Below are 24,482 nucleotides of genomic sequence, written 5' to 3' on the forward strand. Positions count from 1 at the left end.
TGGAGAAAGAGGGCTGAATAGCTTGGTTTACGCGGAAGACCAATAAAATTCCAGACAAGGAATTTGCACCATCTACGTTGGGCCACCGGTGCCCGCTTGAATATCTAAGGGTGCCTCGCCTTAAGCTCCCTTTCGCACGGATCTTAATAACCAGGGCAAATAAGTAGACCTGGTGAGCCTCCGCGCCCCAGATGGAAATTCAGCCTGAAATTAAAGTAAAGAGCAGAGGGAAGAAAAGGGAGAGAAAAAGAGAGAGAGAGAGAGAGACACGGGGGGAGCCAGATTCCCAAGAAACCAGGCCGAGACTAGTCCGAGAAACTGGTCCCGTCCTATATTGTTCAGAAGGCCTTTTATACTTTTGATAAAACATGGAGATCAATGGGTAACACAAAGTTATGCAGCGTTAGCAGTCCAGACTCTTATCAAAACCAGGCTTTTTTCTCTGCATACCTAATTGTATACACAAGTCTTAGGTAATTTACATCATCTTCCAGCCAAAAGGGCCAATTAACATTTTACAGCCTTTTTTCTGATAAGGGTTTGTCAACCACAAGACTTATTTGTGTTGATCTTCCCAAGGTCTGGTGCCACTCTCAGAAAGCACTAAATAAAGTTACATTCTTACACAGCAAGGATACAGCAACTTATAACAAGTAGAGGGAGTACAGTGATTTACAGCAAAAGAGAAGCAATTAACTCAAAAGTCTAGTGTTGCTAACATCAAAACTACTATGTATCTTTTTCTACATCCTGCTTACATTAACATCTTTTCAGGTGCCTAAAAGATAAAGAATAAGGAGGTCTGGCAGCAATCCTTGAGTCAACAGTGAAAACCCTCTACCAATATAATTTTTAACTCTTTAGAAAAGGCTCTGTATCTTTAAGATGCTTTTAAGCTTTGTGCCTCCCGCGGTTGGAGGGCTGTAAGCAATTCACAAGCTGTAAGAGGTCTGGGGAACCTGTTAGGCAGGCTAGAGAGCTATCAGAGGGGTTTAACTGAAACATCCCTTTCAAATGCAGAAGACTAAAACCCTGAATTGACTTTTTCCCAGAGAATATCAGAAAAGTGGAAAAGCAGAGCACAAAAGCCGGCAGATTTTTGTTGGGGTACATGCTTAGGAATTTCCAGAGGGGTCCCTGAAGTCTGAGCACGCCTTGCGTATGTCAGCTTCCTTCCTCATGACCTTGTCACGGGCGGGATTCCTCACACTGGCTCCCGGCAGTGGACTGCAGCCTACCAGGCTCCTCTGTCCATGGGATTTTCCAGGCAAGAGTACTGGAGTGGGTTGCCATTGTATTCTCCATTGGTTGTTGTAGGTACAGTTCATCTCTTCATGGAAAATAGATGGGGAAACAGTAGAAACAGTGTCAGACTTTATTTTGCGGGGCTCGAAAATCACTGCAGATGGTGACTGCAGCCATGAAATTAAAAGATGCTTACTCCTTGGAAGAAAAGTTATGACCAACCTAGATAGCATATTCAAAAGCAGAAACATTACTTTGCTGACTAAGGTCCACCTAGTCAAGGCTATGGTTTTTCCAGTGGTCGTGTATGGATGTGAGAGTTGGACTGTGAAGAAGGCTGAGCGCCGAAGAATTGATGCTTTTGAACTGTGATGTTGAAGAAGACTCTTGAGAGTCCCTTGGACTGCAAGGAGATCCAACCAGTCCATTCTGAAGGAGATCAGCCCTGGGATTTCTTTGGAAGGAATGATGCTAAAGCTGAAGCTCCAGTACTTTGGCCACCTCATGCAAAGAGTTGACTCATTGGAACAGACTGTGATGCTGGGAGGGATTGGGGGCAGGAGGAGAAGGGGACGACAGAGGATGAGATGGCTGGATGGCATCACTGACTCGATGGACGCGAGTCTGAGTGAACTCCGGGAGTTGGTGTTGGACAGGGAGGCCTGGCGTGCTGCAATTCGTGGGGTCGCAAAGAGTTGGACACGACTGAGCGACTGAACTGAACTGAACTGAACTGAATCTTCAGTTCCAGGGTACATTTGTTCCCATTTCTTTGAGGCCAGTTCTCAGCACTGTGGCAACAGGATCCATTATGTTATGGGTAGAGTCTGGTCATAACTTACTTAACTTCTTCACCCTGGTGTTTTTGGTATCTATAAGACTGCTCTCAGGATGTGACTCAGAATATTATCTATAGCCCTTGAGAAAGAACTGAAGGTCCTTGACTATGCTTAATGACTATATTATTTGATCTCCTTTGACTGTTTTCCTTTGTTTCTGCATTTCTCATTTCTCCAATTAAACTTATTCTTTGACTAAAGTTTTCTGCAGACAAAAGGCAGGCAGAGGACATGGCGGGTAAGGACCATAGGGTCCTGTTCCATTTCAAAACCACAGAAAGAGAATGAAAGATCAGGAAAGCTGAGACTGAGAAGAAATTGTTATGAAAAAGATAATTTTTTTAATGGAGAAATAATTTTTCTAGGCATATTCCATATAAATCAACCAACAAATTCAATGTCTAAAATAATGTTTCCAAGATTGGGAATAAAATAAATAGGAGTACTTTTTTACGCAAAGCTTAGAACTTAAGTAGAAAAAAATTAATAAATAAAGATATGCAAAGAGGAAACAAAGAATGACATGCTATAAAGACCATAAGAATAATTTACATGGTTCAGATTACAAATCCTACCGCAGTTCATAAATATGGTGAGATCAAAATTCACTGGGATAGACAAGAATGACTTTGGAGGCATTGCAATATGACTTGAGCACTGAAAATGTGACACAGTGCTTCCTCATGCTGTGACTGTCCCAGGCTGAATTCATTTATCAGGGGAGTCAGTAATTCCAGAAATAGAGGACTTAAGAAATTTTATTTTTGCCTTCCTTACATCCATTCCCTTTCTTCTGATAATTTATCTCAATTTCTCTTTAGGAGACAAGGTTTCTCCTGTGCTTGATCTATGTGGTTTCAGTGGAGCTCCAGACAATGAAGTATTGGTTTTATACAATAAGCCAAGGTTATGAAAGCAGTGTCAGGTTTCCTCTGCTACTTCATGAGGAAAGCTTGACTGAAAATGAGGCCAACCAGAAAGAATGGAGAAAGGGAGAAAGTAGTGTAATGCTGATTGAAGTTTTGAGTCAAGTCATTCCTGAAGCCTACTGCCTGTTCCTTTCAGTTATTATGGAAAAGCTATACATTTATTTTATAATTTACACATTTATACATTATATAATACATATGGTATATACATTTATGATATCTTCCCAGGTGATGAGGGGGAAAGTACATTTATATACATTACACATACATTTATATATTGTATATATACATTTATATATGAGAGCTAATACATTTTCTCTATTAGTTTAAGCTAATCTGAGCTATATTTCTGGCATTTGCATCCAAACGAATCTTAAATAACATTTTAAATGCATTAATTAAGCATGGTTTTTCTGTTCTCACAGAGACAGCAGTGAGTGGTGGCTTGAACCAGAATCTTAGTTCCCTGCCCAAGAAATGAACCTGGGGTAGCCGGGGTGAAAACCAGGAATTCTAACGACCAGAGACTAGAAGCTAGATTTGAAGCTTCTCTGGCTCTCGTCCCTGTTAAAAACAAGTGTTTCAGGGAGACAAAAACTTGAAAACAGGCACAAAGTTTGTTATTAGGGACATAGCATAATATGTGAGAGAGCACACAGGGAAGCATTTTATTTATTTAAGACAAAAACAGGGCAGAAATATGCACCCAGAGAAGAGGGTGGGCATCCTCCTTAACAAGGAGTGTGCCAGACAGGCGATCGCTTATCCGAGGGTAGTTCTTCTGGGTCTTTGTTTTTCTCTGGCCAATTATCTCAGTTCCTTCTCCCCATCTGACCTGGACCAGGGCTTTCCCCAATATGCATGTGCATCGTTTAGCCTATTATGGGATAGCACCCCCTTCCTTTTTGACCCCAGAGGAGACTTTCTGTGCATGCGCGGTCAGGGCAGGTCTCCTTGATCTCAAAAGTGATAGACGTGGTCGTCTTATCTATTTACTTCAGCAGAGTTCGGCTCCTACCTTAAACGGTTTCCTTTTTAGTGTCAAGGAAAACAAAACTCCAATTTACTCAGCTTGACAAATTCCAGCTGCTCAGCCCTGTAGCCCATCTACCTTCTACTTCATTTCCAGCATCAATTCCCATGCCAATTAAAACAAACAAACAAACGTCAGCAAAAGCCTAAGCTAAATCGCTGGAAAATATAGAAACAATTAGGTATGCATGTATTCATTGTTGTAGCTTTACTTCCTTTTTGCATGCAGTTGCCCCAATCACTATCCCTAATCTTCTATGAACAGAATGGTTATCTCTGTGTTGTAGTCTAATACCTTACACACTCTAATGTCCTCCTTATTTTCCTCTTTGCTATACACTGTCATTAATTATTCTTACAGCTGTCTATTTCTGTCACACACTTTCCCAAGACTTCCTGCCATTTCATTATGAACCAATATCAATCCTAGACCCTCTTCCCTAAAAATAGTTCTGCACTGTTTTAAGGCAGTAGCAGTTTTAGATCATAACAAAAGTTTCAGAATTATTAATAAGGGGAATTAATTCAATTCCCCTTAGAATTAGACTAAGGTCTAATATGGTAAGATCTCAAAAGACAGTAGTATTAGGGATTATTCATTTAAATTTACTTAAATGACATGACAATTCAAATGGGAGAACAGCCTAAGAAAGATCTTAAGTGCTGTTTCCTTCCATCAGAGAACAGGGCATAGAGCATGTTAGGGATTTGTTAAGAATACAATTTGCTTGGGAATTTTATGAGATCATAATAGCAACTGATCATATAAGTATCTGAATGCAGAGTTCCAAAGAATAGCAAGAAGAGATAAGAAAGCCTTCTTCAGCGATCAATGCAAAGAAATAGAGGAAAAGAACAGAATGGGAAAGACTAGAGATCTCTTCAAGAAAATTAGAGATACCAAGGGAACATATCATGCAAAGATGGGCTCGATAAAGGACAGGAATGGTATGGACATAACAGAACCAGAAGATATTAAGAAGAGGTGGCAAGAATACACAGAAGAACTGTACAAAAAAGATCTTCAGGACCCAGATAATCACGATGGTATGATCATTCATCTAGAGCCAGACATCCTGGAATGTGAAGTTAAGGTGGGCCTTAGAAAGCATCACTACAAACAAAGCTAGTGGAGGTGATGGAATTCCAGTTGAGCTATTTTAAATCCTGAAAGATGATGCTGTGAAAGTGCTGCACTCAATATGCCAGCAAATTTGGAACATTCAGCAGTGGCCACAAGACTGGAAAAGGTCAGTTTTCATTCCAATCCCAAAGAAAGGGAATGCCAAAGAATGCTCAAACGCCTGGCGTGCTGCGACTCATGGGGTCGCAAAAAGTCAAACACGACTGAGCGACTGAACTGAAGTGAATAGCGACTGAGCAGTTCTGGGTTCAGAGAGAAAGGGAAGATTAAATTGGAGGTAAGTGGAATAAAAGAAAGAGCTCAGGATTTGGATTTCTAGTGATGTAGACATTTACAGTACGTTGCATTTTCACTTCAACTCAGTTCAAAGTATTTTCTAATTTTCCTGTGATTTTTTCTTTGAGTTAGCAATTACTTGAAACTGTTTTTTAATTTCCAAAAACTTGGGGACTTCCTACATTTTTCTAGGGTTTATTTCTAATTTAGTTCTACCACTGTCAGAAAATATACTTTTTATGGGTGCAGTCCTTTCAAATGTATTGAGATTTATTTTGTGGTCCAACATAGGACCTATCTTGGAGAATGCCCCATGTGCATGTAAAATTTATGTATATTTAATATCTTTAGTTACAGTGTTCTATATATGTCAGTTACTTTGACTGGATTCACAGGATTATTTCACTTTTTTTCTGTCCTTGCTAATTTTGGATAATTTTTTTTCTCTTTAGTATTTCCTCTGCTTTTCCTTTTTTAGGTTTACCTTGTTTGGGTTTTTTAAAATATATATTTATTTATTTATTTAGGCTGCTCTGGGTTTTCATTGTTGTGTGGGGCTTTCTCTTGTTGTGGTTCACAGGTTTCTCATTACAGTAGCTTCTCTTGTTGCAGAGCACGGGCTGTAGGTGCCTGGGCTTCAGTAGTTTCCCCAAATGGTGGCAGGAGTTGCCGCTCACCTAGTTCTGGCGCCTGGGCTTAGTTGCCCCGAGGCATGTGGGATCTTCCTGAAACCAGGGATCTAACCCATCTCCCCTGCATTGCAAGGCAGATTCTTAACCACTGGACCACTAGGGAAGCCCTAGGCTTACTTTGTTCTTTAGCTTTTTAAGAATTCAATTCTTACTGTTTTGTTTTCACTGTTATAACTACTATAATTACTTATGCTATGCTATGCTTAGTCGCTCAGTCGTGTCCAGCTCTTTGCTATCCCATGGACCATAATCTACCAGACTCCTCTGGCCATGGGATTCTCTAGGCAAGAATACTGGAGTGGATTGCCATTTCCTACTCCATATAATTACTTAAGATTATGAAATTTCCTGTCATCATTGCTCTTAGTTTCTCCCACAAATTAATGCATAGTGTTGTCTACAGTTTTGTATTTCCCTATTTCACTTGCTGTCAGTTGAAGATAAGACTTTTTAAAACAATTTTTTTTCCAGACAGAAAGACCTTTTTAAATTATGCTTTTAATTTATGGTTAAATATTGCCTACCATATCAGTAAACAAAGGATGTTGCTGCCTTCAAGCCATCACATTACAGCCACCTGTGGGCCTGGAGGGGGTCTCAGGATGAGAAAACACAGAATACTGGCCCCAGATAGCTGAGGTGCATATTAAAGGAATGGTTTCAGTGAGCTCAGACTCTTGTATCTTCCCACAGATGGGAAAGCAGTAAATCCCTTAACTTGAGCTATCTAGTTTTCTTTAATCAATAATCTTTTGACGTTCCAACGACTAGATCTTTGTTGCAAAAAGTCCTACCTATCCTGACTTCCCCCTTGCCTCTTCAAAGCAGTCCCCTCTCAGAGTTATCTGAGCTGCTGTGTCCCAGGCTTAAGTACTCAGTTTTGTCCACAGAATAAAACAGAACACTCAGCTTTCACGTTGTGCATTTTTTTTCCAGTTGACTATTGTTTGCTCTGTCTTGGACAACCGCACGTTTGTGTGTCCCAATACTGATGTCCTTCTACTTCTCATCTACTATACTTTCTCTATAAAGTTGGTAACTATTATTTCGTGCACTGATATTCAGTACAGCTTTATACCTGTGCACTGCGCCTCATAGTCTCACACGGTGTTGTTCTCTGCTGTGCCTTCCTCTACGAACTCTACCTGGTTTGGCCTCAAGACCCAACACCTGCCACTGCCCAGACGTTGGCTCTTCTCTGAGCAGCGGAGGAAACGACCGATACCGACTCTCTTAGAGCCCGCCCGCCTTTCCCATGAGGCCTCGCCTGTCTATCGAGGCCCTCTTCCTCCACAGAGGATTCTGGGAGATGTAGTTTTCTGCCGGCCGCTGGTCGTCACGTGACGTACTTCCGCCTGCGCCGCCCTGCGGCGTAAAGGAGTACGCGCCTAACAGGCTGTATCCCGCAGGGCTTCTGTGCTCAGGGGCGGGGCGGGGGCGTTCTGTTTCAGAGACTGAGGAGCTAGCTGAGACGAGAAGTTACCCTGGCCAAGAACATCCTGTGCAAACCAGGATCTTGACCAACTGAGCCCCCACGGTCGATCCCGGCGTAGAGGCAGCCAGCCCGGCCTCGGTCCCTCCCGCATCAGGGCTGCGGAGCGGTACAAACTCATTGTCCAAGTTCCCTCTGCCCGGGCCAGGAGGCCCGTTCCCTAAGAGGGACTCAGCCCCGGAGGGGCAAGTGCCTGGTGCTCGCGGACCCCCTCTTGGTGGGCAGGGTGGGACCAGCAGGGATATCCTCAGAGTTCGGTTGTCTCCTCCGCACCTTGCACGAAACAGCCTGGGATGGCCACCAGGTTCCCGACAGCTTCGTGTTCGGTAAGTAGGGACTTTCTCACTTAAGAAAGCTGACTCGGCCGTGAGGGCGGACCTCTTCATCCCTTCACGGTCACACCGGGGCCTGAACTCACCTATTCCCCGCCATCCCCCTGAGTCTCCAGAAACGTTCCTTGTCTTCTGGCACTTGGGGTCCGGTGCCTTGTCCGTGGGCAGTTACTCTGCTTTGTTGTCTACAGCGGATCCTGAATTCCGAGGGCAGTGAGGGCCCTTGTGAAGGAAATGATCCTCTATCGTTTCAGGTTTTCCACAAACAAGTATAGAGTTGTCTTCGCGTCCAGATTTTCAGGGCATCAGCAGGGAAATTATCTCCATTTTGTTCATTAGCTTGTTCAGATGCTTGTATACTGAGCACCCTCGTGAGCTGGATCCAGAGATTGATGCTGGCAGAGAAATCACATACGTTTCTTGTTTTAGAGGAGCTGTGGTCTGGCGCACAGAGTCGTTGGGCAGGATGGCGGGGAAGGAGTTTAAGGATTCAAAGCGGGAAGGAGCAGTGTTGTGAGAGGAGAGAGCCAGTGGACCCTCGGGACCGTGCAGGTGGTTCGAGGACTGAACCAGAGGGAGACTTAACAGCGAATGCTGAACTCCTGAGCTGTTGGTACACCGGTGATGTGTCCGGTCTTGAGAACACTGTTGGAAGAAGTATCCAGGGACAGAGTGTATGTAGCTTTTTTTTTTTTTTCTTTCCTTCCTTTAAGATTTATTTATCTTTTCCTGTGGCTGGGGGAGGTGGTGGCGGGGGTAGGTCTTCCTTGCTGCTCCGGCTTTCTCTAGTTGCAGTGAGTGGGGGCTACTCTCTAGTTCCAGAGTCTGGGCTTCTCATTGCGGTGACTTCTCTTGTGCACAGGCTCCGGGGCAAGCGGGCTTTAGTAGTTGCAATATGTGGGCTTAGTAGTTATGGTCCCTGGTCTCTAGAGCAGGAGCTCACTAGTTGAGGTGCAAGGGATTACTTGCTCCGAGGCATGTGGGATCTTCCTGGACCAGGGATCAAACCCATGTCCACTACAGTGGCAGGTGGATTCTTTACCACTAGACCTCAGAGTGTAGCTTCATAGGTATTAAATATGTGGTGCCTACAGTTGAGTCTGTAACTCAGGTGGGAGTTTTCCACTAACATACCAATTAAAGACACCTGTATTAGTGCCTTTAACTATAGGAGTTATAGGTATAGGAGTAGAGCCCCAAAAAGGACCAAATAGAGGCCTCAGGACAATGACAAGGGCTGCATTAAAGAGGGGCTGGGGTGCAGGAGAGGTGAGAGAACATTTGGAGAGTGGTTTTTCCCCTACAAACTTGAGAAAAGAGAACTTCTTAGAAGCCGTGATGTGAAGTTCCTTGAAAGTATTTCATAAAGCCAAAAGGTGCTTCTTGGATTTCAGAATGTATAGGTCTAAAGCACTTTTTCCAGAGCAAACAGAATGCCAGGTGTGCTACAGATATTCACCTCCTAAGAGGTGAAGGGATTGCATTAGGCTGAGGACAGCAGGATGTAAAGAAGTGACTAGTAATAGTATAGATGGTGGTTGTTGTTGTTCAGTCACTCAGTCATGTCTGGCTCTTTGCAACTCCATGAATTACAGCACACCAAGCTTCTCTGTCCTTCACTATCTCCCAGAGTTTGCTCAAATTCATGTCCATGGAGTCCGTGATACCATCCAACCATCTCATCCTCTGTCACCCCCTTCTCCTACCCTCAGTCTTTCCCAGCATCAGGGTCTTTTCCAATGAGTCGGCTTTTCACATCAGGTGGCCAAAGTATTGGAGCTTCAGCTTCAGCATCAGTCTTTCCAGTGAACATGCAGGGTTGATATCCTTTAGGAGTATAGGTGGCACTAATGGTAAAGAACCGGAGTGCCAATGCAAGAAACATAAGAGATGCAGGTTCGATCCCTGGGTCTGGAAGGTCCCCTGGAAAAGGAAATGGCAACCCTCGCCAGTATTCTTGGCCTGGAAAATCCATGACAGGAGCCTGGTGGGCCAGAGTCCACGGGGTCAAAATGAGTCAGACATGACTGAAGCGACTTAGCACGTGGACAGCAGGATGTAAAGAAGCAATTAGTAATAGTATAGTAATAGTATTTTTTTTAGGGTTTTGGTGTCAGGGGGAAAGGATTTCATTAAGGTGGCCTGAGGGATACAATTAACCTCAAAAATCAGTGAACTTTTTGTCTTTAAACAATAATTATACAGAAAGTACAATAAGAGAATGTATTTCCAATAGCAATTAAAAAATATAAAATAAATGAACATTAAAAGTGTACTGCTGCTGCTGCTAAGTCGCTTCAGTCATGTCTGACTCTGTGCGACCCCATAGACAGCAGCCCACCAGACTCCACCGTCCTTGGGATTCTCCAGGCAAGATCACTGGAGTGGGATGCCATTTCCTTCTCCAATTCATGAAAGTGAAAAGTGAAAGTGAAGTCCCTTAGTCGTGTCCGACTCCTCGCGACCCCATGGACTGCTGCCTACCAGGCACCTCCATCCATGGGATTTTCCAGGCAAGAGTACTGGAGTGGGCTGCCATTGCCTTCTCCATTATAAGTGTACAGGACGTATTAATAAAGAAGACTTTACAACTATTGAATAACATTAATAGACACCACTCTTGGCCTAGGCACTTTGTGTGTGTGACGTCATTAAAGTCTCAGGGCCCTGTGAAGTGAGTATGTCCCCGCTGTACAGCTGAGGAAACTGGGGAGGCGGCCCACAGTTCCAAACTAGTAAGGGAAACAAGGAGACGAGGATGGCAGAGCTAAGATTCAGACCCACGCAGAATGTCTTCAGAGTCTGTGCTCTTATTGCCCTTAGGACCTAAGAGACTTTGACAAATGTAAACTGTATTTCCTTATTTTTGAGTGCATGTATTTAGCAAACATTAATTGACTGTTATGCCAGGTAATTTTCTAGGGTGTGTGAACAAGATTAACAGGGCCCATAACCCCATGGAGGGTGTGGGAGATGGTAAAACATATCAGAGGAACATCATGAGCAAAACTGTGGGTGTTTGTGCACATGAGTGGCTGGGTGGCTACTTGTCTTGGGGCAGCATTTAAGCAGAATCTGAATGACAACTTGATGATCATGGGCAGATGAAGGCACAGAACATGACACATTCCAGGCTTTGGAGGCAGCTAAGTTGGTGGCCTTGCCATGGAACCAGCAGATGCATTGTGAAGTGGAAAGAAGGCATATGGCCGAATGGGGAGCATGTGAGAACAGGGCTAGCTTGTGAAGGGCCCTTTAAGTATGCGAATGATCATCTGGAGAGCCCAAGGAGTTTATTGTATTTTACGTTTTATTTTGAAATGATTTCAAAACTAGAGAAGAAGCAAAAATAGAATAAAATAACCTCCTCTATTGTATTTAAAAAAAAAAAAAACCACCCTTCACCCAGATTCCCCCATTGTTATTTTGCCAAGTTAGCTCTGTTATTCTTTCTTTACTTGTGTATGTATGTGTTTGTGTACATGAATTGGTATAAAAAGAACCACAGAGACTGAAGTTCAGTGTTACTTTCTACCAGAGCCTGTTTCCCCTTTGCTTTGTTGTGCAGATGGGGAGTGACTGATCATTTCATCTAAACAGGCATCAAGCTGGTTTGGGACTGGATTGCTGCTTTAGTTGAACTTGGATCACCTTGTTTTCAAGGGGTGTGCTGATCGCAGGCTCCTTCCTTGCGTACTTTGTATCCTTGGTGCCTTGAAACCATGGGAGAATCAGTCTGCCTTTCCTGCCCAGTTCCTGCACTGACCGCACTCAGCAAACACTCGGTGGGAAGAGCCTGCTGTCCAGGTGGGCACCGAAGGCTCTACTGGTTTCTCCTTCTCTTGGTGTCATCCTCTGTCTCAGCTGAGCCCACCTTGCCTGTTCTCAGGCTGGACAAATGCCCTCAGCGAAGTAAACAGCCAAAGCACTCTTAGCTTATCCGGGAAGAGCTCTCCCCTCTTTGGAATTTGGCTCATTTAGTTTTCCTTTCATCCGTGAGTCTTGATGTTCATGTATTGTAATTTACCATTAATTTTCCAGTTGTAGCAGCTATAGTCCAAATGTATGATTTTATTTATCATGAATGAGTATTAGAAAATACTTAGCATTAGATGAAATAAAATATAATATCTTCGTATTTTGATAATACATTGAAATTATAAATTAATTTGTTGAGAATATATTTATACTATATTGAATCTATATATCATAAATGTTACTCAGTTACTCAGGTCCTTCAGTTTCTTTTTTAAAAAAAATATAAATATATTTGAAATGTAGTTGATACATGATATTATGGTATTTTCATATTTACTACATAGTGATTTGACATTTGCATACATTATGAAATGATCTCTACCCCAAGTCTAGTAATCTGTCCCCATACAATATTATTGACCGTATTCCTTATGCTGAATCCCCGTGGCTAATTTGTTCTATAACTATAGATTTGTACCTCTTAATCCCCTTCACGTGTTTCACCATCCTTCCACCTCTGGCGACCACCTTTTTGGAATCTGTATTTATGTGTCTATTTTTGTTCTGTTTATTTGTTCATTTAATCTTTTAGATTCCACATGTAAAGTCATATGGTATTTGTATTTCTGTCTGATTTATTTCACTTAGCATAATACCCTCTAGTTCTATCCATGTTGTTACAGATGGCAAGATTGTGAGTTTTCTTTTAATGGATGAGTAATATTCTAGTGTGTGTATGTGTGTGTGTGTGTATGTGTGTGTGTGTGTTGTATGTTTATCCATTCATCTGTCAGTAGACACATTGCTTCCTGTATCTGGGCTATTGTGTTTTCTTTTTTTATTTTTTAATTGAAGCATAATTGCTTTACGGAATTTTGTTTTTTGCTGTCAAACCTCAACATGAGTCAAACCCCTCCCTCTTGAACCGCCCTCCCGTTTCCCTCCCCATCCCACCGCTCTAGGTTGATACAGAGCCGCTGTTTGAGTTTCCTGAGACATATAGCAAATTCCTGTTGGCTATCTATTTTATATATGGTGATGTAAGTTTCCATGTTACTCTCTCCATACACACCCTCTCCTTCCCTTTCCCCATGTCCATAAGTCTGTTTTCTATGTATGTTTCTCCATTGCTGCCCTGCAAATAAATTCTTCAGTACCATCTTTCTAGATTCCATATTAGTATATGATATTTATCTTTCTCTTTCTGACTTACTTCACTCTGTATAATAGGCTGTACATTCCTCCACCTCATTAGAACTAATTCAAATGCATTCATTTTTGTGGCCAAGTAATATTCCATTGTGTATTTGTACCACAACTTCATCCATTCATCTTTCGATGGACATCTAAGTTGCTTCCATGTTCTAGCTATTATAAATAGTGCTGCAATGAACAATGGGATACAAGTATCCTTTTTAATTTTGGTTTCCTCAGGGTATATGCCTAGGAGTGGGATTGCTGGGTCATATGGTGGTTTTATTCCTAGTTTTCTGAGAAATCTCCATACCATCTTCCATAATGGCTGTATCAATTTACATTACCACCAACAGTGCAGAAGGGTTCCCTTTACCCCACACCCTCTCCAGCATTTGTTGTTTGTAGACTTTTTAACGAGGGCCATTCTGACCAGAGTGAGGTGATATCTCATTGTAGTTTTGATTTGCATTTCTCTGATAATGAGTGATGTTGAGGATCTTTTCATGTGTTTGTTAAGCATCTGTATATCTTTTTTGGAGAAATGTCTGTTTTCCCTACTTTTTGATTGAGTTTGTTTTTCTGGCATTGAGTTGTATGAGCTGCTTATATATTTTGGAAATTAATCCTTTGTCAGTTGTTTCATTTGTTTTTATTGTCTCCCATTCTGAGGGTTGCCTTTTCACCTTGCTTAGAGTTTCCTTTGCTGTGCAAAAGCTTTTAAGTTTAGTCAGGTCCCACTTGTTTACTTTTGTTTTTATTTCCATTACTCTAAGAGGCAGGTCATAGAAGATCTTGCCTTGATTTATGTCATCAAGTGTTCTGCCTATGTTTTCCTCTAAGAGTTTTATATTTTCTGGTCTTACATTTAGGTCTTTAATCTATTTTTGAGTTTATCTTTGTGTATGGTGTTAGGAAGTGTTCTAATTTCATTTTTTTACATGTAGCTGTCCAATTTTCCCAGCACCATTTATTGAAGAGGCTGTCTTTGCCCCATTGTATATTCTTGCCTCCTTTGTCAAAAATAAGGTACCCATAGGTGCATGGGTTTATTTCTGGGCTTTCTGTCTTGTTCCATTGGTCTGTATTTCTGTTTTTGTGCCAGTACCATACTGTCTTAATGACTGTACCTTTGTAGTATAATGTGGAGTCAGGAAGCTTGAATCCTCCACCTCCATTCTTCTTTCTCAAGACTGCTTTGACTATTTGGGGTCTTTTGTATTTCCATATGAATTGTGACATTTTTTGTTCTAGTTCTGTGAAAAATACCATTGTTGATTTGAGAGAGACCTCATTGAATCTGTAGGTTGCATTTGGTAGTATGGTCATTTTCACAATATTGATTCTTCCTACCCAGAATATATCTCCATCTGTTTTCTGTTCATGTCATCTTTGATTTCTTTCATTAGTGTCTTGTAATTTTCTGTGTACAGTTCTTTTGTCTCCTTAGGTAAGTTTATTCTTAGATATTTAATTCTTTTTGTTGCAATGGTGAATGGGATTGAGTCCTTAATTTCTCTTTCTGATTTTTCATTGTTAGTATATAGGAATGCAAGTGATTTCTGTGTGTTGATTTTGTATCCTGCAACTTTGCTAAGTTCACTGATTAGCTCTAATAATTTTCTGATAGTCTCTTTCAGGTTTTCTATGTACAGTATCATGTCATCTGCAAAGAGTGAAAGCTTTACTTTTCCAATCTGGATTCCTTTTTTTTCTTTTTCTTCTTTGACTGCTGTAGCTAGGACTTCCAAAACTATGTTGAATAATAGCAGTGAAAGTGGACACCCCTGTCTTGCTCCTGATCTTAGGGTGAATGCTTTCAGTTTTTCACCATTGAAAATAATGGTTGCTGTGAGCTTATCATATTTGGACTTTACTATGTTGAGGTAGGTTCTTTCTGTGCCCATTTTTTGAAGAGTTTTAATCATCATTGGGTGCTGAATTTTGTCAAAGGCCTTTTTTTTACATCTATTGAGATTATTGTATGGTTTTTATCCTTCAGTTTGTTAATATGGTGTATCACATTGATTGGTTTGCATGTATTGAAGAATCCTTGCATCCCTGGAATAAACCCAGCTTGATCATGGTGTGTGAGCTTTTTAATGTGTTGTTGGATTCTGTTTGCTAAAATTTTGTTGAGGATTTTTCATCTGTGTTCATCAGTGATATTGGCCTGTAGTTTTCTTTTTTTGTATTTTCTTTAGTTTTGGTATCAGGGTGATGGCCTTGTTGAATGAGTTTGGAAGTGTTCCTTCCTCTGCAATTTTTTCTAAGAGTTTTAGAAGGATTGGCATTAGCTCTACTTTAAATGTTTAATAGAATTCTCCTGTGAAGCCATCTGGTCCTGGGCTTTTGTTTTTTGGGAGATTTTTTATTACAGTTTCAATTTCAGTGCTTATAATTGAGTTGTTCATAATTTCTATTTCTTCCTGGTTCAGTCTTGGAAGATTGGACATTTCTAAGAATCTGTCCATTTCTTCCAGGTTATCCATTTTATTGCCATATAGTTGTTCATAATAGTCTCTTATAATCCTTTGTATTTTTCCATTGTCTATTTTAACCTCTCCTTTTTCATTTCTAATTTTGTTGATTTGATTCTTCTCTCTTTTTTTCTTGATGAGTCTGGCTAAGGGTTTGTCAATTTTGTTTATCTTCTCAAAGAACCAGCTTTTAGTTATATTAATCTTTACTAATGTTTCTTTCATTTCTTTTTCGTTTATTTCTGCTTGGATCTTAATGATTTCTTTCCTTCTACTAATTTTGGTGGTTTTTTTGTTCTTTTTCCAGTTGTTTTAGGTATAAAGTTAGCTTGTCTATTCAATGTTTTTCTTGTTTCTTAAGGTCAGATTGTATTGCTATAAACTTCCCTCTTAGAACTGCTTTTGCTGCATCCCATAGGTTTTGAGTTGTCACGTTTTCATTGTCATTTGTTTCTAGGAATTTTTTTATTTGCTCTTTGATTTCTTCAGTAACCTGTTCATTACTTAGAAACATATTGTTTAATCTCCATGTGCCTGTGTTTTTTACAGTTTTTTCCTTGTAATTGATATCTAGTCTCATAGCGTTGTGGCCAGAAAAGATGCTTGATATGATTTCAATTTTCTTAAATTTACTGAGGTTTGATTTGTGACCCAAGATGTGGTCTATCCTGGAGAATGTTCCATGTGCACTTGAAAAGAAGGTGTATTCTTCTGCATTTGGATGGAACATCCTGAAGATAATGAGATCCATCTCATCTAATGTATCATTTTAAGACTTGTGTTTCCTTATTAATTTTCTGTTTTGATGATCTGTCCATTGGTGTGAGTGGGGTGGTAAAATCTCCTACTATTATTGTGTTACTGTCAATTTCTCCTTTTATGTCTGTTAGTGTTTGTCTTATGTATTGAGGTGCTCCTATGTTGGGTGCAAAGATATTTACAATTGTTATGGCTTTCTCTTGGATTGATCCCTTGATTATTATATAGTGACCTTCCTTATCTCTTGCAATCTTCTTTATTTTAAGGTCTACTTTGTCTGATATGAGGATTGCTACTCCAACTTTATTTTGCTTCCCATTTGCATGGAATATATTTTTCCATCCTCTCACTTTCAGTCTATATGTGTTTTGAGGTCTGAAGTGGGTTTCTTGTAGGCAGCATATATATATATATATATATATTTCGTTTTTGTATCCATTCAGCCAGTTTGTGTCTTTTGGTTGGAGCATTTAATCCATTCATGTTTAAAGTAATTACTGGTGTATATGTTCCTACTGCCATTTTCTAATTGTTTGGGGTTGATTTTATAGATCTTTTTTCTTCTGTTGTATTTCTTGACTGTATAAGTCCATTTAACATTTGTTGTAAAGCTGGTTTGGTGGTCCTGAATTCTATTAACTTTCGCTTGTCTGAAAAGCTTTTGATTTCTCCATCAATTTTGAATGAGATACTGCCAGGTAGAGTAATCTTGGTTGTAAATATTTCCCTTTCAGTACTTTAAATATATCCTGCCATTCCCTTCTGGCCTTCAGAGTTTCTGCTGAAATGTCAGCTGTTAAATGTATGGGGTTTCCTTTGTATGTTACTTGTTGCTTTTCCCTTGCTGCTTTTAATATTCTTTTTGTGTGTTTAATCTGTGTTAGTTTGATTAGTATGTGTCTTGGCTTGTTTCTCTTTGGGTTTATTCTGTATGGGACTCTTTTCACCTCTTGAATTTGATTGACTATTTCCTTTTCCATTTTGGAGAAATTTTCAACTATAAATTTTTCAGAAAATTTCTCACACACTTTCTTTTTCTCTTCTTCTGGGAGCCCTATAATTCGAATGTTGGTGTGTTTGATATTGTCCCAGAGATCTCTGAGAATATCTTCATCTCTTTTCATTCTTTTTACTTTATTCTGCTCTTCAGAAGTTATTTCCACCATTTTATCTTCCAGCTCACTGATTCATTCTTCTGCTTCAGATATTCTGCTATTGATTCCTTCTAGAGTGTTTTTAATTTCAGTAATTGTGTTGTTTTCTCTCTATGTTTATTCTTTCATTCTTCTAGGTCTTTGTTAATTGTTTCTTAAATTTTCTCAATTCTGTTTTCAAGGGTTTTGATAATCTTTACTATCATTATTCCAAATTCTTTTTCAGGTAGTTTTCTTATTTCCTCTTCATTTATTTGGACTTCTATGTTTCTAGTTTGTTCCCTTATTTGTGTAGTGTTTCTCTGCCTTTTCATTGTTTTTTGTTTTTAACTTATTGTGTTTGAGGTCTCATTTTTCCAGGCTTCAGGGTTGAATTCTTTCTTCCTTTTGGTTTCTTCCCTCCTAAGGTTGGCCCAGTGGTTTGTGTAAGCTTTGCATAGAGTGAGATTTGTGCAGAAGACGAGTGAGGTGGTGCTCCTGTCTGCTGATGATTGGGTTTGTATTTTTGTCTTGTTTGTTGAGATGAGGCATCCTGCACGGGGTGCTACTGGTGTTTGGGTGATGCGAGGTCTTGTATTCAAGTGGTTTCCTTTGTGTGAGTCCTCACTATTTGATACTCCCTAGAGTTAGGAGTTCTCTGGTAGTCTAGGATCTTGGAGTCAGTGCTCCCACTTCAAAGGCTTAGGGTTTGACCTCTGACCAAGAATGAAGATTCCACAGGTGGTTTGTTATGGCATTAAGTGAGATTAAAACAAATACCCAAAAACAAGAAGCCAAAGATGAACCCCAGACAAATGGCAGTTACAAAATCAGGCAAATAATAATTAAAATAATGGAATATAAAATGCACCTATACACCCATAAGCACAATCAAAACAGTCCAACAAAAATAAAAGTACAGTAGATTGACCTAGTGAACAAAGGAAACCAAAAATGATATCTACCAGTTAAGAGCAAAACTAACTAAACCACAAACTGGAAAATGAGACTAACACAAGGTGCAAGTAGGAGATAAAGCAATGAAACCAAAACTAACAAATATGGAAAGAAGAAAGAAAAGAAAGAATAGATATGTAAAGTTAAACAGAGGTAGATAAAGAAGATTTATATACATTAAAGATTAATTGCAAGAGGAAAAGAACAACAGGGAAAGCAAACAGTGAGTAAATGTAGAAAAAATAATAATAGGCTTAATTTTTTTAATTAAAACTAAAAAAAGAGAGAGAGAAAAAAGAAAGAATAAAAGGAAAACTCCACAGAACTGCAAAAGGCTAGCATAGAGGCAGAGTTTTATAACAAGAATAAAAAGTGTGATTGAAAAAAGAAATCTCAAAAGCTTAATTAGATTTCATAGTGCTAATAAAATTGGCAACTACAACTGAGGGAAAAGAGAAAGAAAAAATCCAAAAGAAACTACCAGACAAGTAAGAATATAAGAATAGTAAATATTTTTCTTGAGTCAGTGCTGTCAACATTCTTTCCCTTGCTGGGAGTCACAGTGCACCTCACCCCACTAGGGTGCCTTCCAACACTGCGCTGGTTTCTGGACCTGATGTGGGGGGCAGCTCAGACTCTAATCTGGTCCTACTCCTATGTGTTATTGTTTCCAATGTCCACAACTATCAGAACTAGTGTGTTTTCTTTTGTGGGAGCTCTCAATGTCCTTTTATATATTCCATAGATACAGAGTCTGCCTAGCTGATCATGTGGATTTGATCTGCAGCTGGTACAGCTGGTGGGAAGGTTTTGGGTCCTCTTCCTTAGCCACACTGCTCCTGGGTTTCAATTGTGGTTTTATTTCCACCTCTGCATGTGGGTTGTCCACTGGGCTTTGCTCCTGAGTCTGCCCTGGAGGACTTGGGTCTGCCTTAGTGAGGGCCAGGTGTGGAAGTAGTGCAGCTGCTTGAGTCACATGGGTTCTGTAAGCATCAGGTACTCAGGGGGGTTGGCAGCTAGGGCAGAGGGAAAGGGACTAGAACCAATATTGCTCTAGAAAGGGACTGCAACCAATATTGGCCAATACATTCCACTATTCTTGCCTGGAGAACCTCACTGACAGAGAAGCCTGGCAGGCCACAGTCCACAGGGTCGTAAATAGTTGGACATGGCCGAAGCGACCTCACGTGCATAGACGCAAGACTTTTTTGCCTGTGGCAGCTCTGCCCCAGTGAGGGTTGAATGTGAAGGTGGTGCAGCTGTTTGGGTAGTGGGTACCCTGGTGGTGCCAAGTGTGCAGGGACACGGACTGCCTCAGCCACAGGAGTTATTGGCCCTATCATAGTCTTTTTCAAGACCTTGATAGCTGGTGATCAGAAGGCCTTTTAGCTAGTCTTTCTCCATAGCTCCACCTATTCAGGCATTTACAGGGCTCTCTTGCCTGGGGTCCTTCTCTGTTGTTGGGCACATCAGGCACATAGAGGGGTCCCCCTGGCTGGGGTCCTACTCTGTAGTTTGGCACATCAGTCACTTAAAGGAGCACCGTGGGTGGGGTCCTACTCTGTAGTTCAGTGTGTCAGGTGCTTGATGGGTTCAGCTGCCAATGCTATCATGTAGGGAGAGAGAGGCTATGGTGATGACTCCACCCCCTACACATGACTCAGCAGTATCGCCTTGCTTCCATGGCTGCCTGGCTTTCCTCCACAGGCATTTCCCACCACAATTTCCTCCCTCACATCCCCTCGGTCCGTCTCTCTGCAGTCAACAGCAGCCCTCGCTCTTGGATTGCTCCACAATCCTATGCACCAGCTCCCAGCCACTGTGCCTTCACCTGTGTCCCCGTCCAGGGTACATATGGCTGTGGCAAGGACTGTCTGATTCTCATTCCATTTAAGCTGCCACAGATCAGCTATTTCACTCTCAGCCTTAAATGTTTCTCCTCTGACCCAGACAGTTGCCCCAATGTGGAGATCGGACCCCTGCTTCAGTTCCCCGACCCTCTGAGGGCAGGTCCAGTCCTAATAATACACCTGTTTCTCCCCCTAGTTCCTTCATCCTATGAAGTTTTGTGTGGTTCTCTATATTCTTTTCCAGTGGTCAGGTGCTGTCTGCTCTCAGCTGGTGTTCTGCAAGCACTTCTGTGTCTGACAGTGTATTCCTGATGTATCTGTGGAAAGAGATGTACTCCACATCTACCTACTCCTCCGCTGTCTTGTTCCCTATTGTGTTTTCTTTTCCTCTACATTTATGTATTTTATCACATGTATTTTTGGTTATGTTTTTCTCTATTTTAAGTTTTATTCCTGAATACTTTATGTCAATTTGTGTTGTGGTTTTTCTTATTACATTTTCAAGTTGGTTGCTGTTGATGTATCGAATAGCCATTGCATGTTGATTTTGTTAAAAAATTGCTGCCCTGTTGATATGTCTTATTGATTTTCATGTTATGCCAGCTGTTTCTCTTAGGTTTTTTAGACAATGAGAGTAGTTTTTCCTCCTTGCTTAGTGTTTAGCGCTGGTATTTTGTTTTGTTCCCACTGTACCAGGTCTTCTTGGACAGCACTGACTAGTAGAGTTGATATGAAAATTTCAACTTGTTTCTGAAGAACAATTTCGAATTGTTCCTAATTTTAGAGGGAACACTTCTAATGTTTCACACAAAGTATGATATTTTTTATAGGCTTAGGGAAATTACTTTTACCTGTAACAAACTGAATTCTGATTTTTGAAGGTGTTAAATTTAATCATAGTACTTTGTTTCTCTATTGAGATTATTTTTCTCCGTTAATGTACTAATGTTACTTAATTCTATGTTACAGTTTTATTTTTTTTTTTAAGTTTGGAGTGTCCTTTAATTTTTTGGAATAATTTCTTTCAGACTATTGTTTATGCACATATAGGATTCATTTTAATGTTTTTATCTAAGTATTTGTTAGCATTTTTATCTAGGTTTTTAAAAAAATATTCATTTTACTTGACTGCACTGGCACTCAGACAGTGTCATGTGTGGGAACTGTTCTCTGAAGCCCTGCACCACTGGAATCTAGTTTCCTGAACAGGAGTTGAACCAAGGCCCCCTGCATTGGAGTGCAATCTTAACCACTAGATCACCAGGGAAGTCCCCATTAGGTTTTGGGGGTTTATTTTAGGATTTATTTATTCATTTATTTTTGGCTGTGCTAGGTCTTCATTGCCACTCTTGGGCTTTCTCTAGTTGTTGTAATTGGGGGCTATTTTCTAGTTGCAGTGCTTGGGCTTCTCCCTGAGGTGGCTTCTCTTGTTGCAGAGCACAGGCTCTAGAGTGTGGGTTCGGTAGTTGTGGCTCATGGGCTTAGTTGCTCTATGGCATGTCAGTCTTCCCAGACCAGGGATTGAACTTGGGTGTACTGCATTGGCAGGCAAGAGTCTTAACCACTGGACGCCTAGGGAAGCCCTAGGTATTTTTAACAAATGAAATTGTGCAAGTTGGGCTGTCTTGCCTTCTCTGTGAGATTATACAAATTTGTATAATGAGTTTACCATCATTTCCTGGCTCTACATCTAATGGGAGAAATTTTCTGTTTCTTGGATATTGATAAAACTTACTTTTATAGATAGTGTGGGGCTATTTACTTTATGGAGAGGGTATACTTCTGATTACTATTTCAGTGTATGTTATGATCATGGACTAATCAGTCTGGTCTTCCTAATTCTTTCTGGGAAAATTTTGGCTACTTTCATTTTCCTAGGAAAGTTTCTGTCTCTTCTAAGTTTTTGTATTTATTGGAACAAATTTATAAATACAGTCAATTTTGCTGTCATGTTTGCTTTAAAAATGTAAATTTGTTTCAGTATGTTAGGGAATGCTGTGAGCTTTCCGATTTCAGGCAAGCCTCTTTTCACCATTTTATAATAAACTACAGTGCTTCTTACACAAACATCGGGTCTTTTATAAGGTACAGTGCCATATTCATGGTGGTATTTATTTCTTAACCATTAAACATGTATAAAACTCTACTATTTTTATTAAGATTTTTTATTGACTTTTTTTCATGTGTGGTGATAAAGGTGTTACACCCCAACCCTGTTCTTCCCATAAGCCTGAGACTTTTCATAGTGGTGATTTTTTTTTTTTTTGTAAATACATATCACATTATAGCAGAACTGCCTTTGTATAGTGATCGCTTACAAATTTTAAAATCGCTTCTATATCCTAGAGTAATACACAGTCTTGGTCATAATAGTTTTCTTTTCCTTATTTCTTGATTATGCTTGTCCAATTAAAAAATTTTAGTAGTTCTTTTGTATTTTATTTTTATTCTTATCAAGCTTAAAATAGTAAAAGGCTTAAAATAGGGCTCCTGGTTGACTGCTTCCCCCACCCCTGCCCCAGCCCCAGCATAGACGTTTGTTTCCCTCTACAAGACTAAAACCTTCTTGAGGCCAGAATGGGTTTCACTCATCCCGAAATCTTCAGAACCCAAAAGGTTATGTGGTACATGGAGGCTCAATTATTAGTAGTATTTTTAATTCCCTCTCAAAAGAAGTGGTGGCCTGGGCACAGGAGGCAGACTGTGGAGGATAGTCTCCTTTCCTGGGTCCTCTACATCTTTCTCATGTCTCCAACTGTAATTGCAGCCTATTGAGTAATGTGTGTGTTGTTACAGGGGTTGTTGTCATTCACCGATATATCTATGGAGTTCAGCTGGGAAGAGTGGCAGCTGCTTGATTCTGTGCAGAAACACCTGTACCGGGATGTGACTCTGGAAAACTATAGTAACCTGGTGTCTGTAGGTAAGTACAGCTTCATGAGCCTGTACAAGCCCAGATCATGAGTCATAAGTCACCATTGCCTTTTCTTTTGTTGATCTACCCTGAAGCCTCTGGAGGTCACATGTTCTTAGCCCCTACTGAACCCTCAGCTCCTCACTGTCGTCTTCCCCAAGTGCAAACAAGCTGCTTTCTTTCCTCCCTCCTGACCTCTTAGTTCTCAGCAGTCTGACTACATTCTCTGTGACTTTCCCTTAACAGGGTATCATGGTACCAAACCAGATTTAATCTTCAAGTTGGAGCAAGGAGAAGAGCCATGGATCATAAACTTGGAAGTTTCCCATCAGAGCTGTCCAGGTGGGTGAGCAGATACCATGAAGATGGGAGATGGGGAGTAAACTGTGCTGGCATTCAGGCAGTGTCATGTGTGGGAACTGTTCTCTAACCCCTTGTACCATTGGAGCAGCTCGGGATGATCCCAAGAGTCCTCAGGTGAGGGCTGTCACTTTCCTCCCATGACTCCAAGAGGCTGGTGAGCTGTTCTCTGCACACTGCTCAAAGGTTGCTTTCTAGGTTAGTTTCCTTCCCTCGAGCACATTCCTAACTGTGGTCATAGGCCTTATTTTCCCTTTTGCCTCTGCAGTTAATTCCCTCAACTTTACCTGCAGTCTTTTCCTTCTTTCCTCTTGACCATCTTAGGAGGTTTCATTGCTTCCTTCACTCTTCTCACACTAGTCATTTGGAAATCACAACTCTTACCTTCTTGGGAACTTCTCTTTCTCTTTTTTTGCCACACCTCATGGCTTGCAGGATCTTAGTTCCTCAACCAGGGATGGAACCCATACCCCCTGCAGTGGAAACATGGAATCTTAAGCACCAGACACTGGGGAAGTCCCTTGGGCACTTTTCTGAAAAGAATTCTGAAACCTAGCCTTAAGTGGTTTTTATCACCTTATGTTTATTTCCCTGACTCCTCTTTCTCTTCCCTTTCAAGTTGTCCAAGTTTGGACTTCTCCTCTATATTGTAACTCTGGAAGGACTTACCATCTTGAAAACTGAAGCTTTTTCCTCCCAGTGTTGTAACAGCAGAGCTGCCAATCCCCTCCTCTCTTCTTCCTGCAATCTGGTTCCAACTTTATATGCTTCAGGACAGAGCTCTTGATCTCCCACTCTGCATTCTCAGTGGCAGAAATTGGAAGGCACTTCTGAAATTGTTCTTCCTCTTCAGTTTTCCCACCATTTTCTTCTTTG

General features: G+C 40.7%; 1 protein-coding gene across 3 annotated transcripts in view; it reads left to right on the plus strand.

Moving 5' to 3' along the window:
* The first annotated feature begins 23,134 nt into the window (after positions 1-23,134).
* The window catches only part of LOC138093438 (zinc finger protein 26), a 95,495-nt gene continuing 94,147 nt past the window's right edge, over positions 23,135-24,482 (plus strand). The window contains exons 1-2 of one of the 3 annotated variants that reach the window (XM_068989442.1): positions 23,135-23,255; positions 23,493-23,588. In XM_068989442.1, the coding sequence (XP_068845543.1) occupies positions 23,156-23,255; positions 23,493-23,588 (196 nt within the window). In that variant the 5' untranslated portion in view covers positions 23,135-23,155. The remainder of the gene's footprint in view (positions 23,256-23,492; positions 23,589-24,482) is intronic. The other 2 variants (XM_068989441.1, XM_068989443.1) reach the window with 2 other exon arrangements.

The sequence above is a fragment of the Capricornis sumatraensis genome, chromosome 17 (assembly GCF_032405125.1).
Source record: "Capricornis sumatraensis isolate serow.1 chromosome 17, serow.2, whole genome shotgun sequence".
Classification (NCBI taxonomy): Eukaryota; Metazoa; Chordata; class Mammalia; order Artiodactyla; family Bovidae; genus Capricornis; species Capricornis sumatraensis.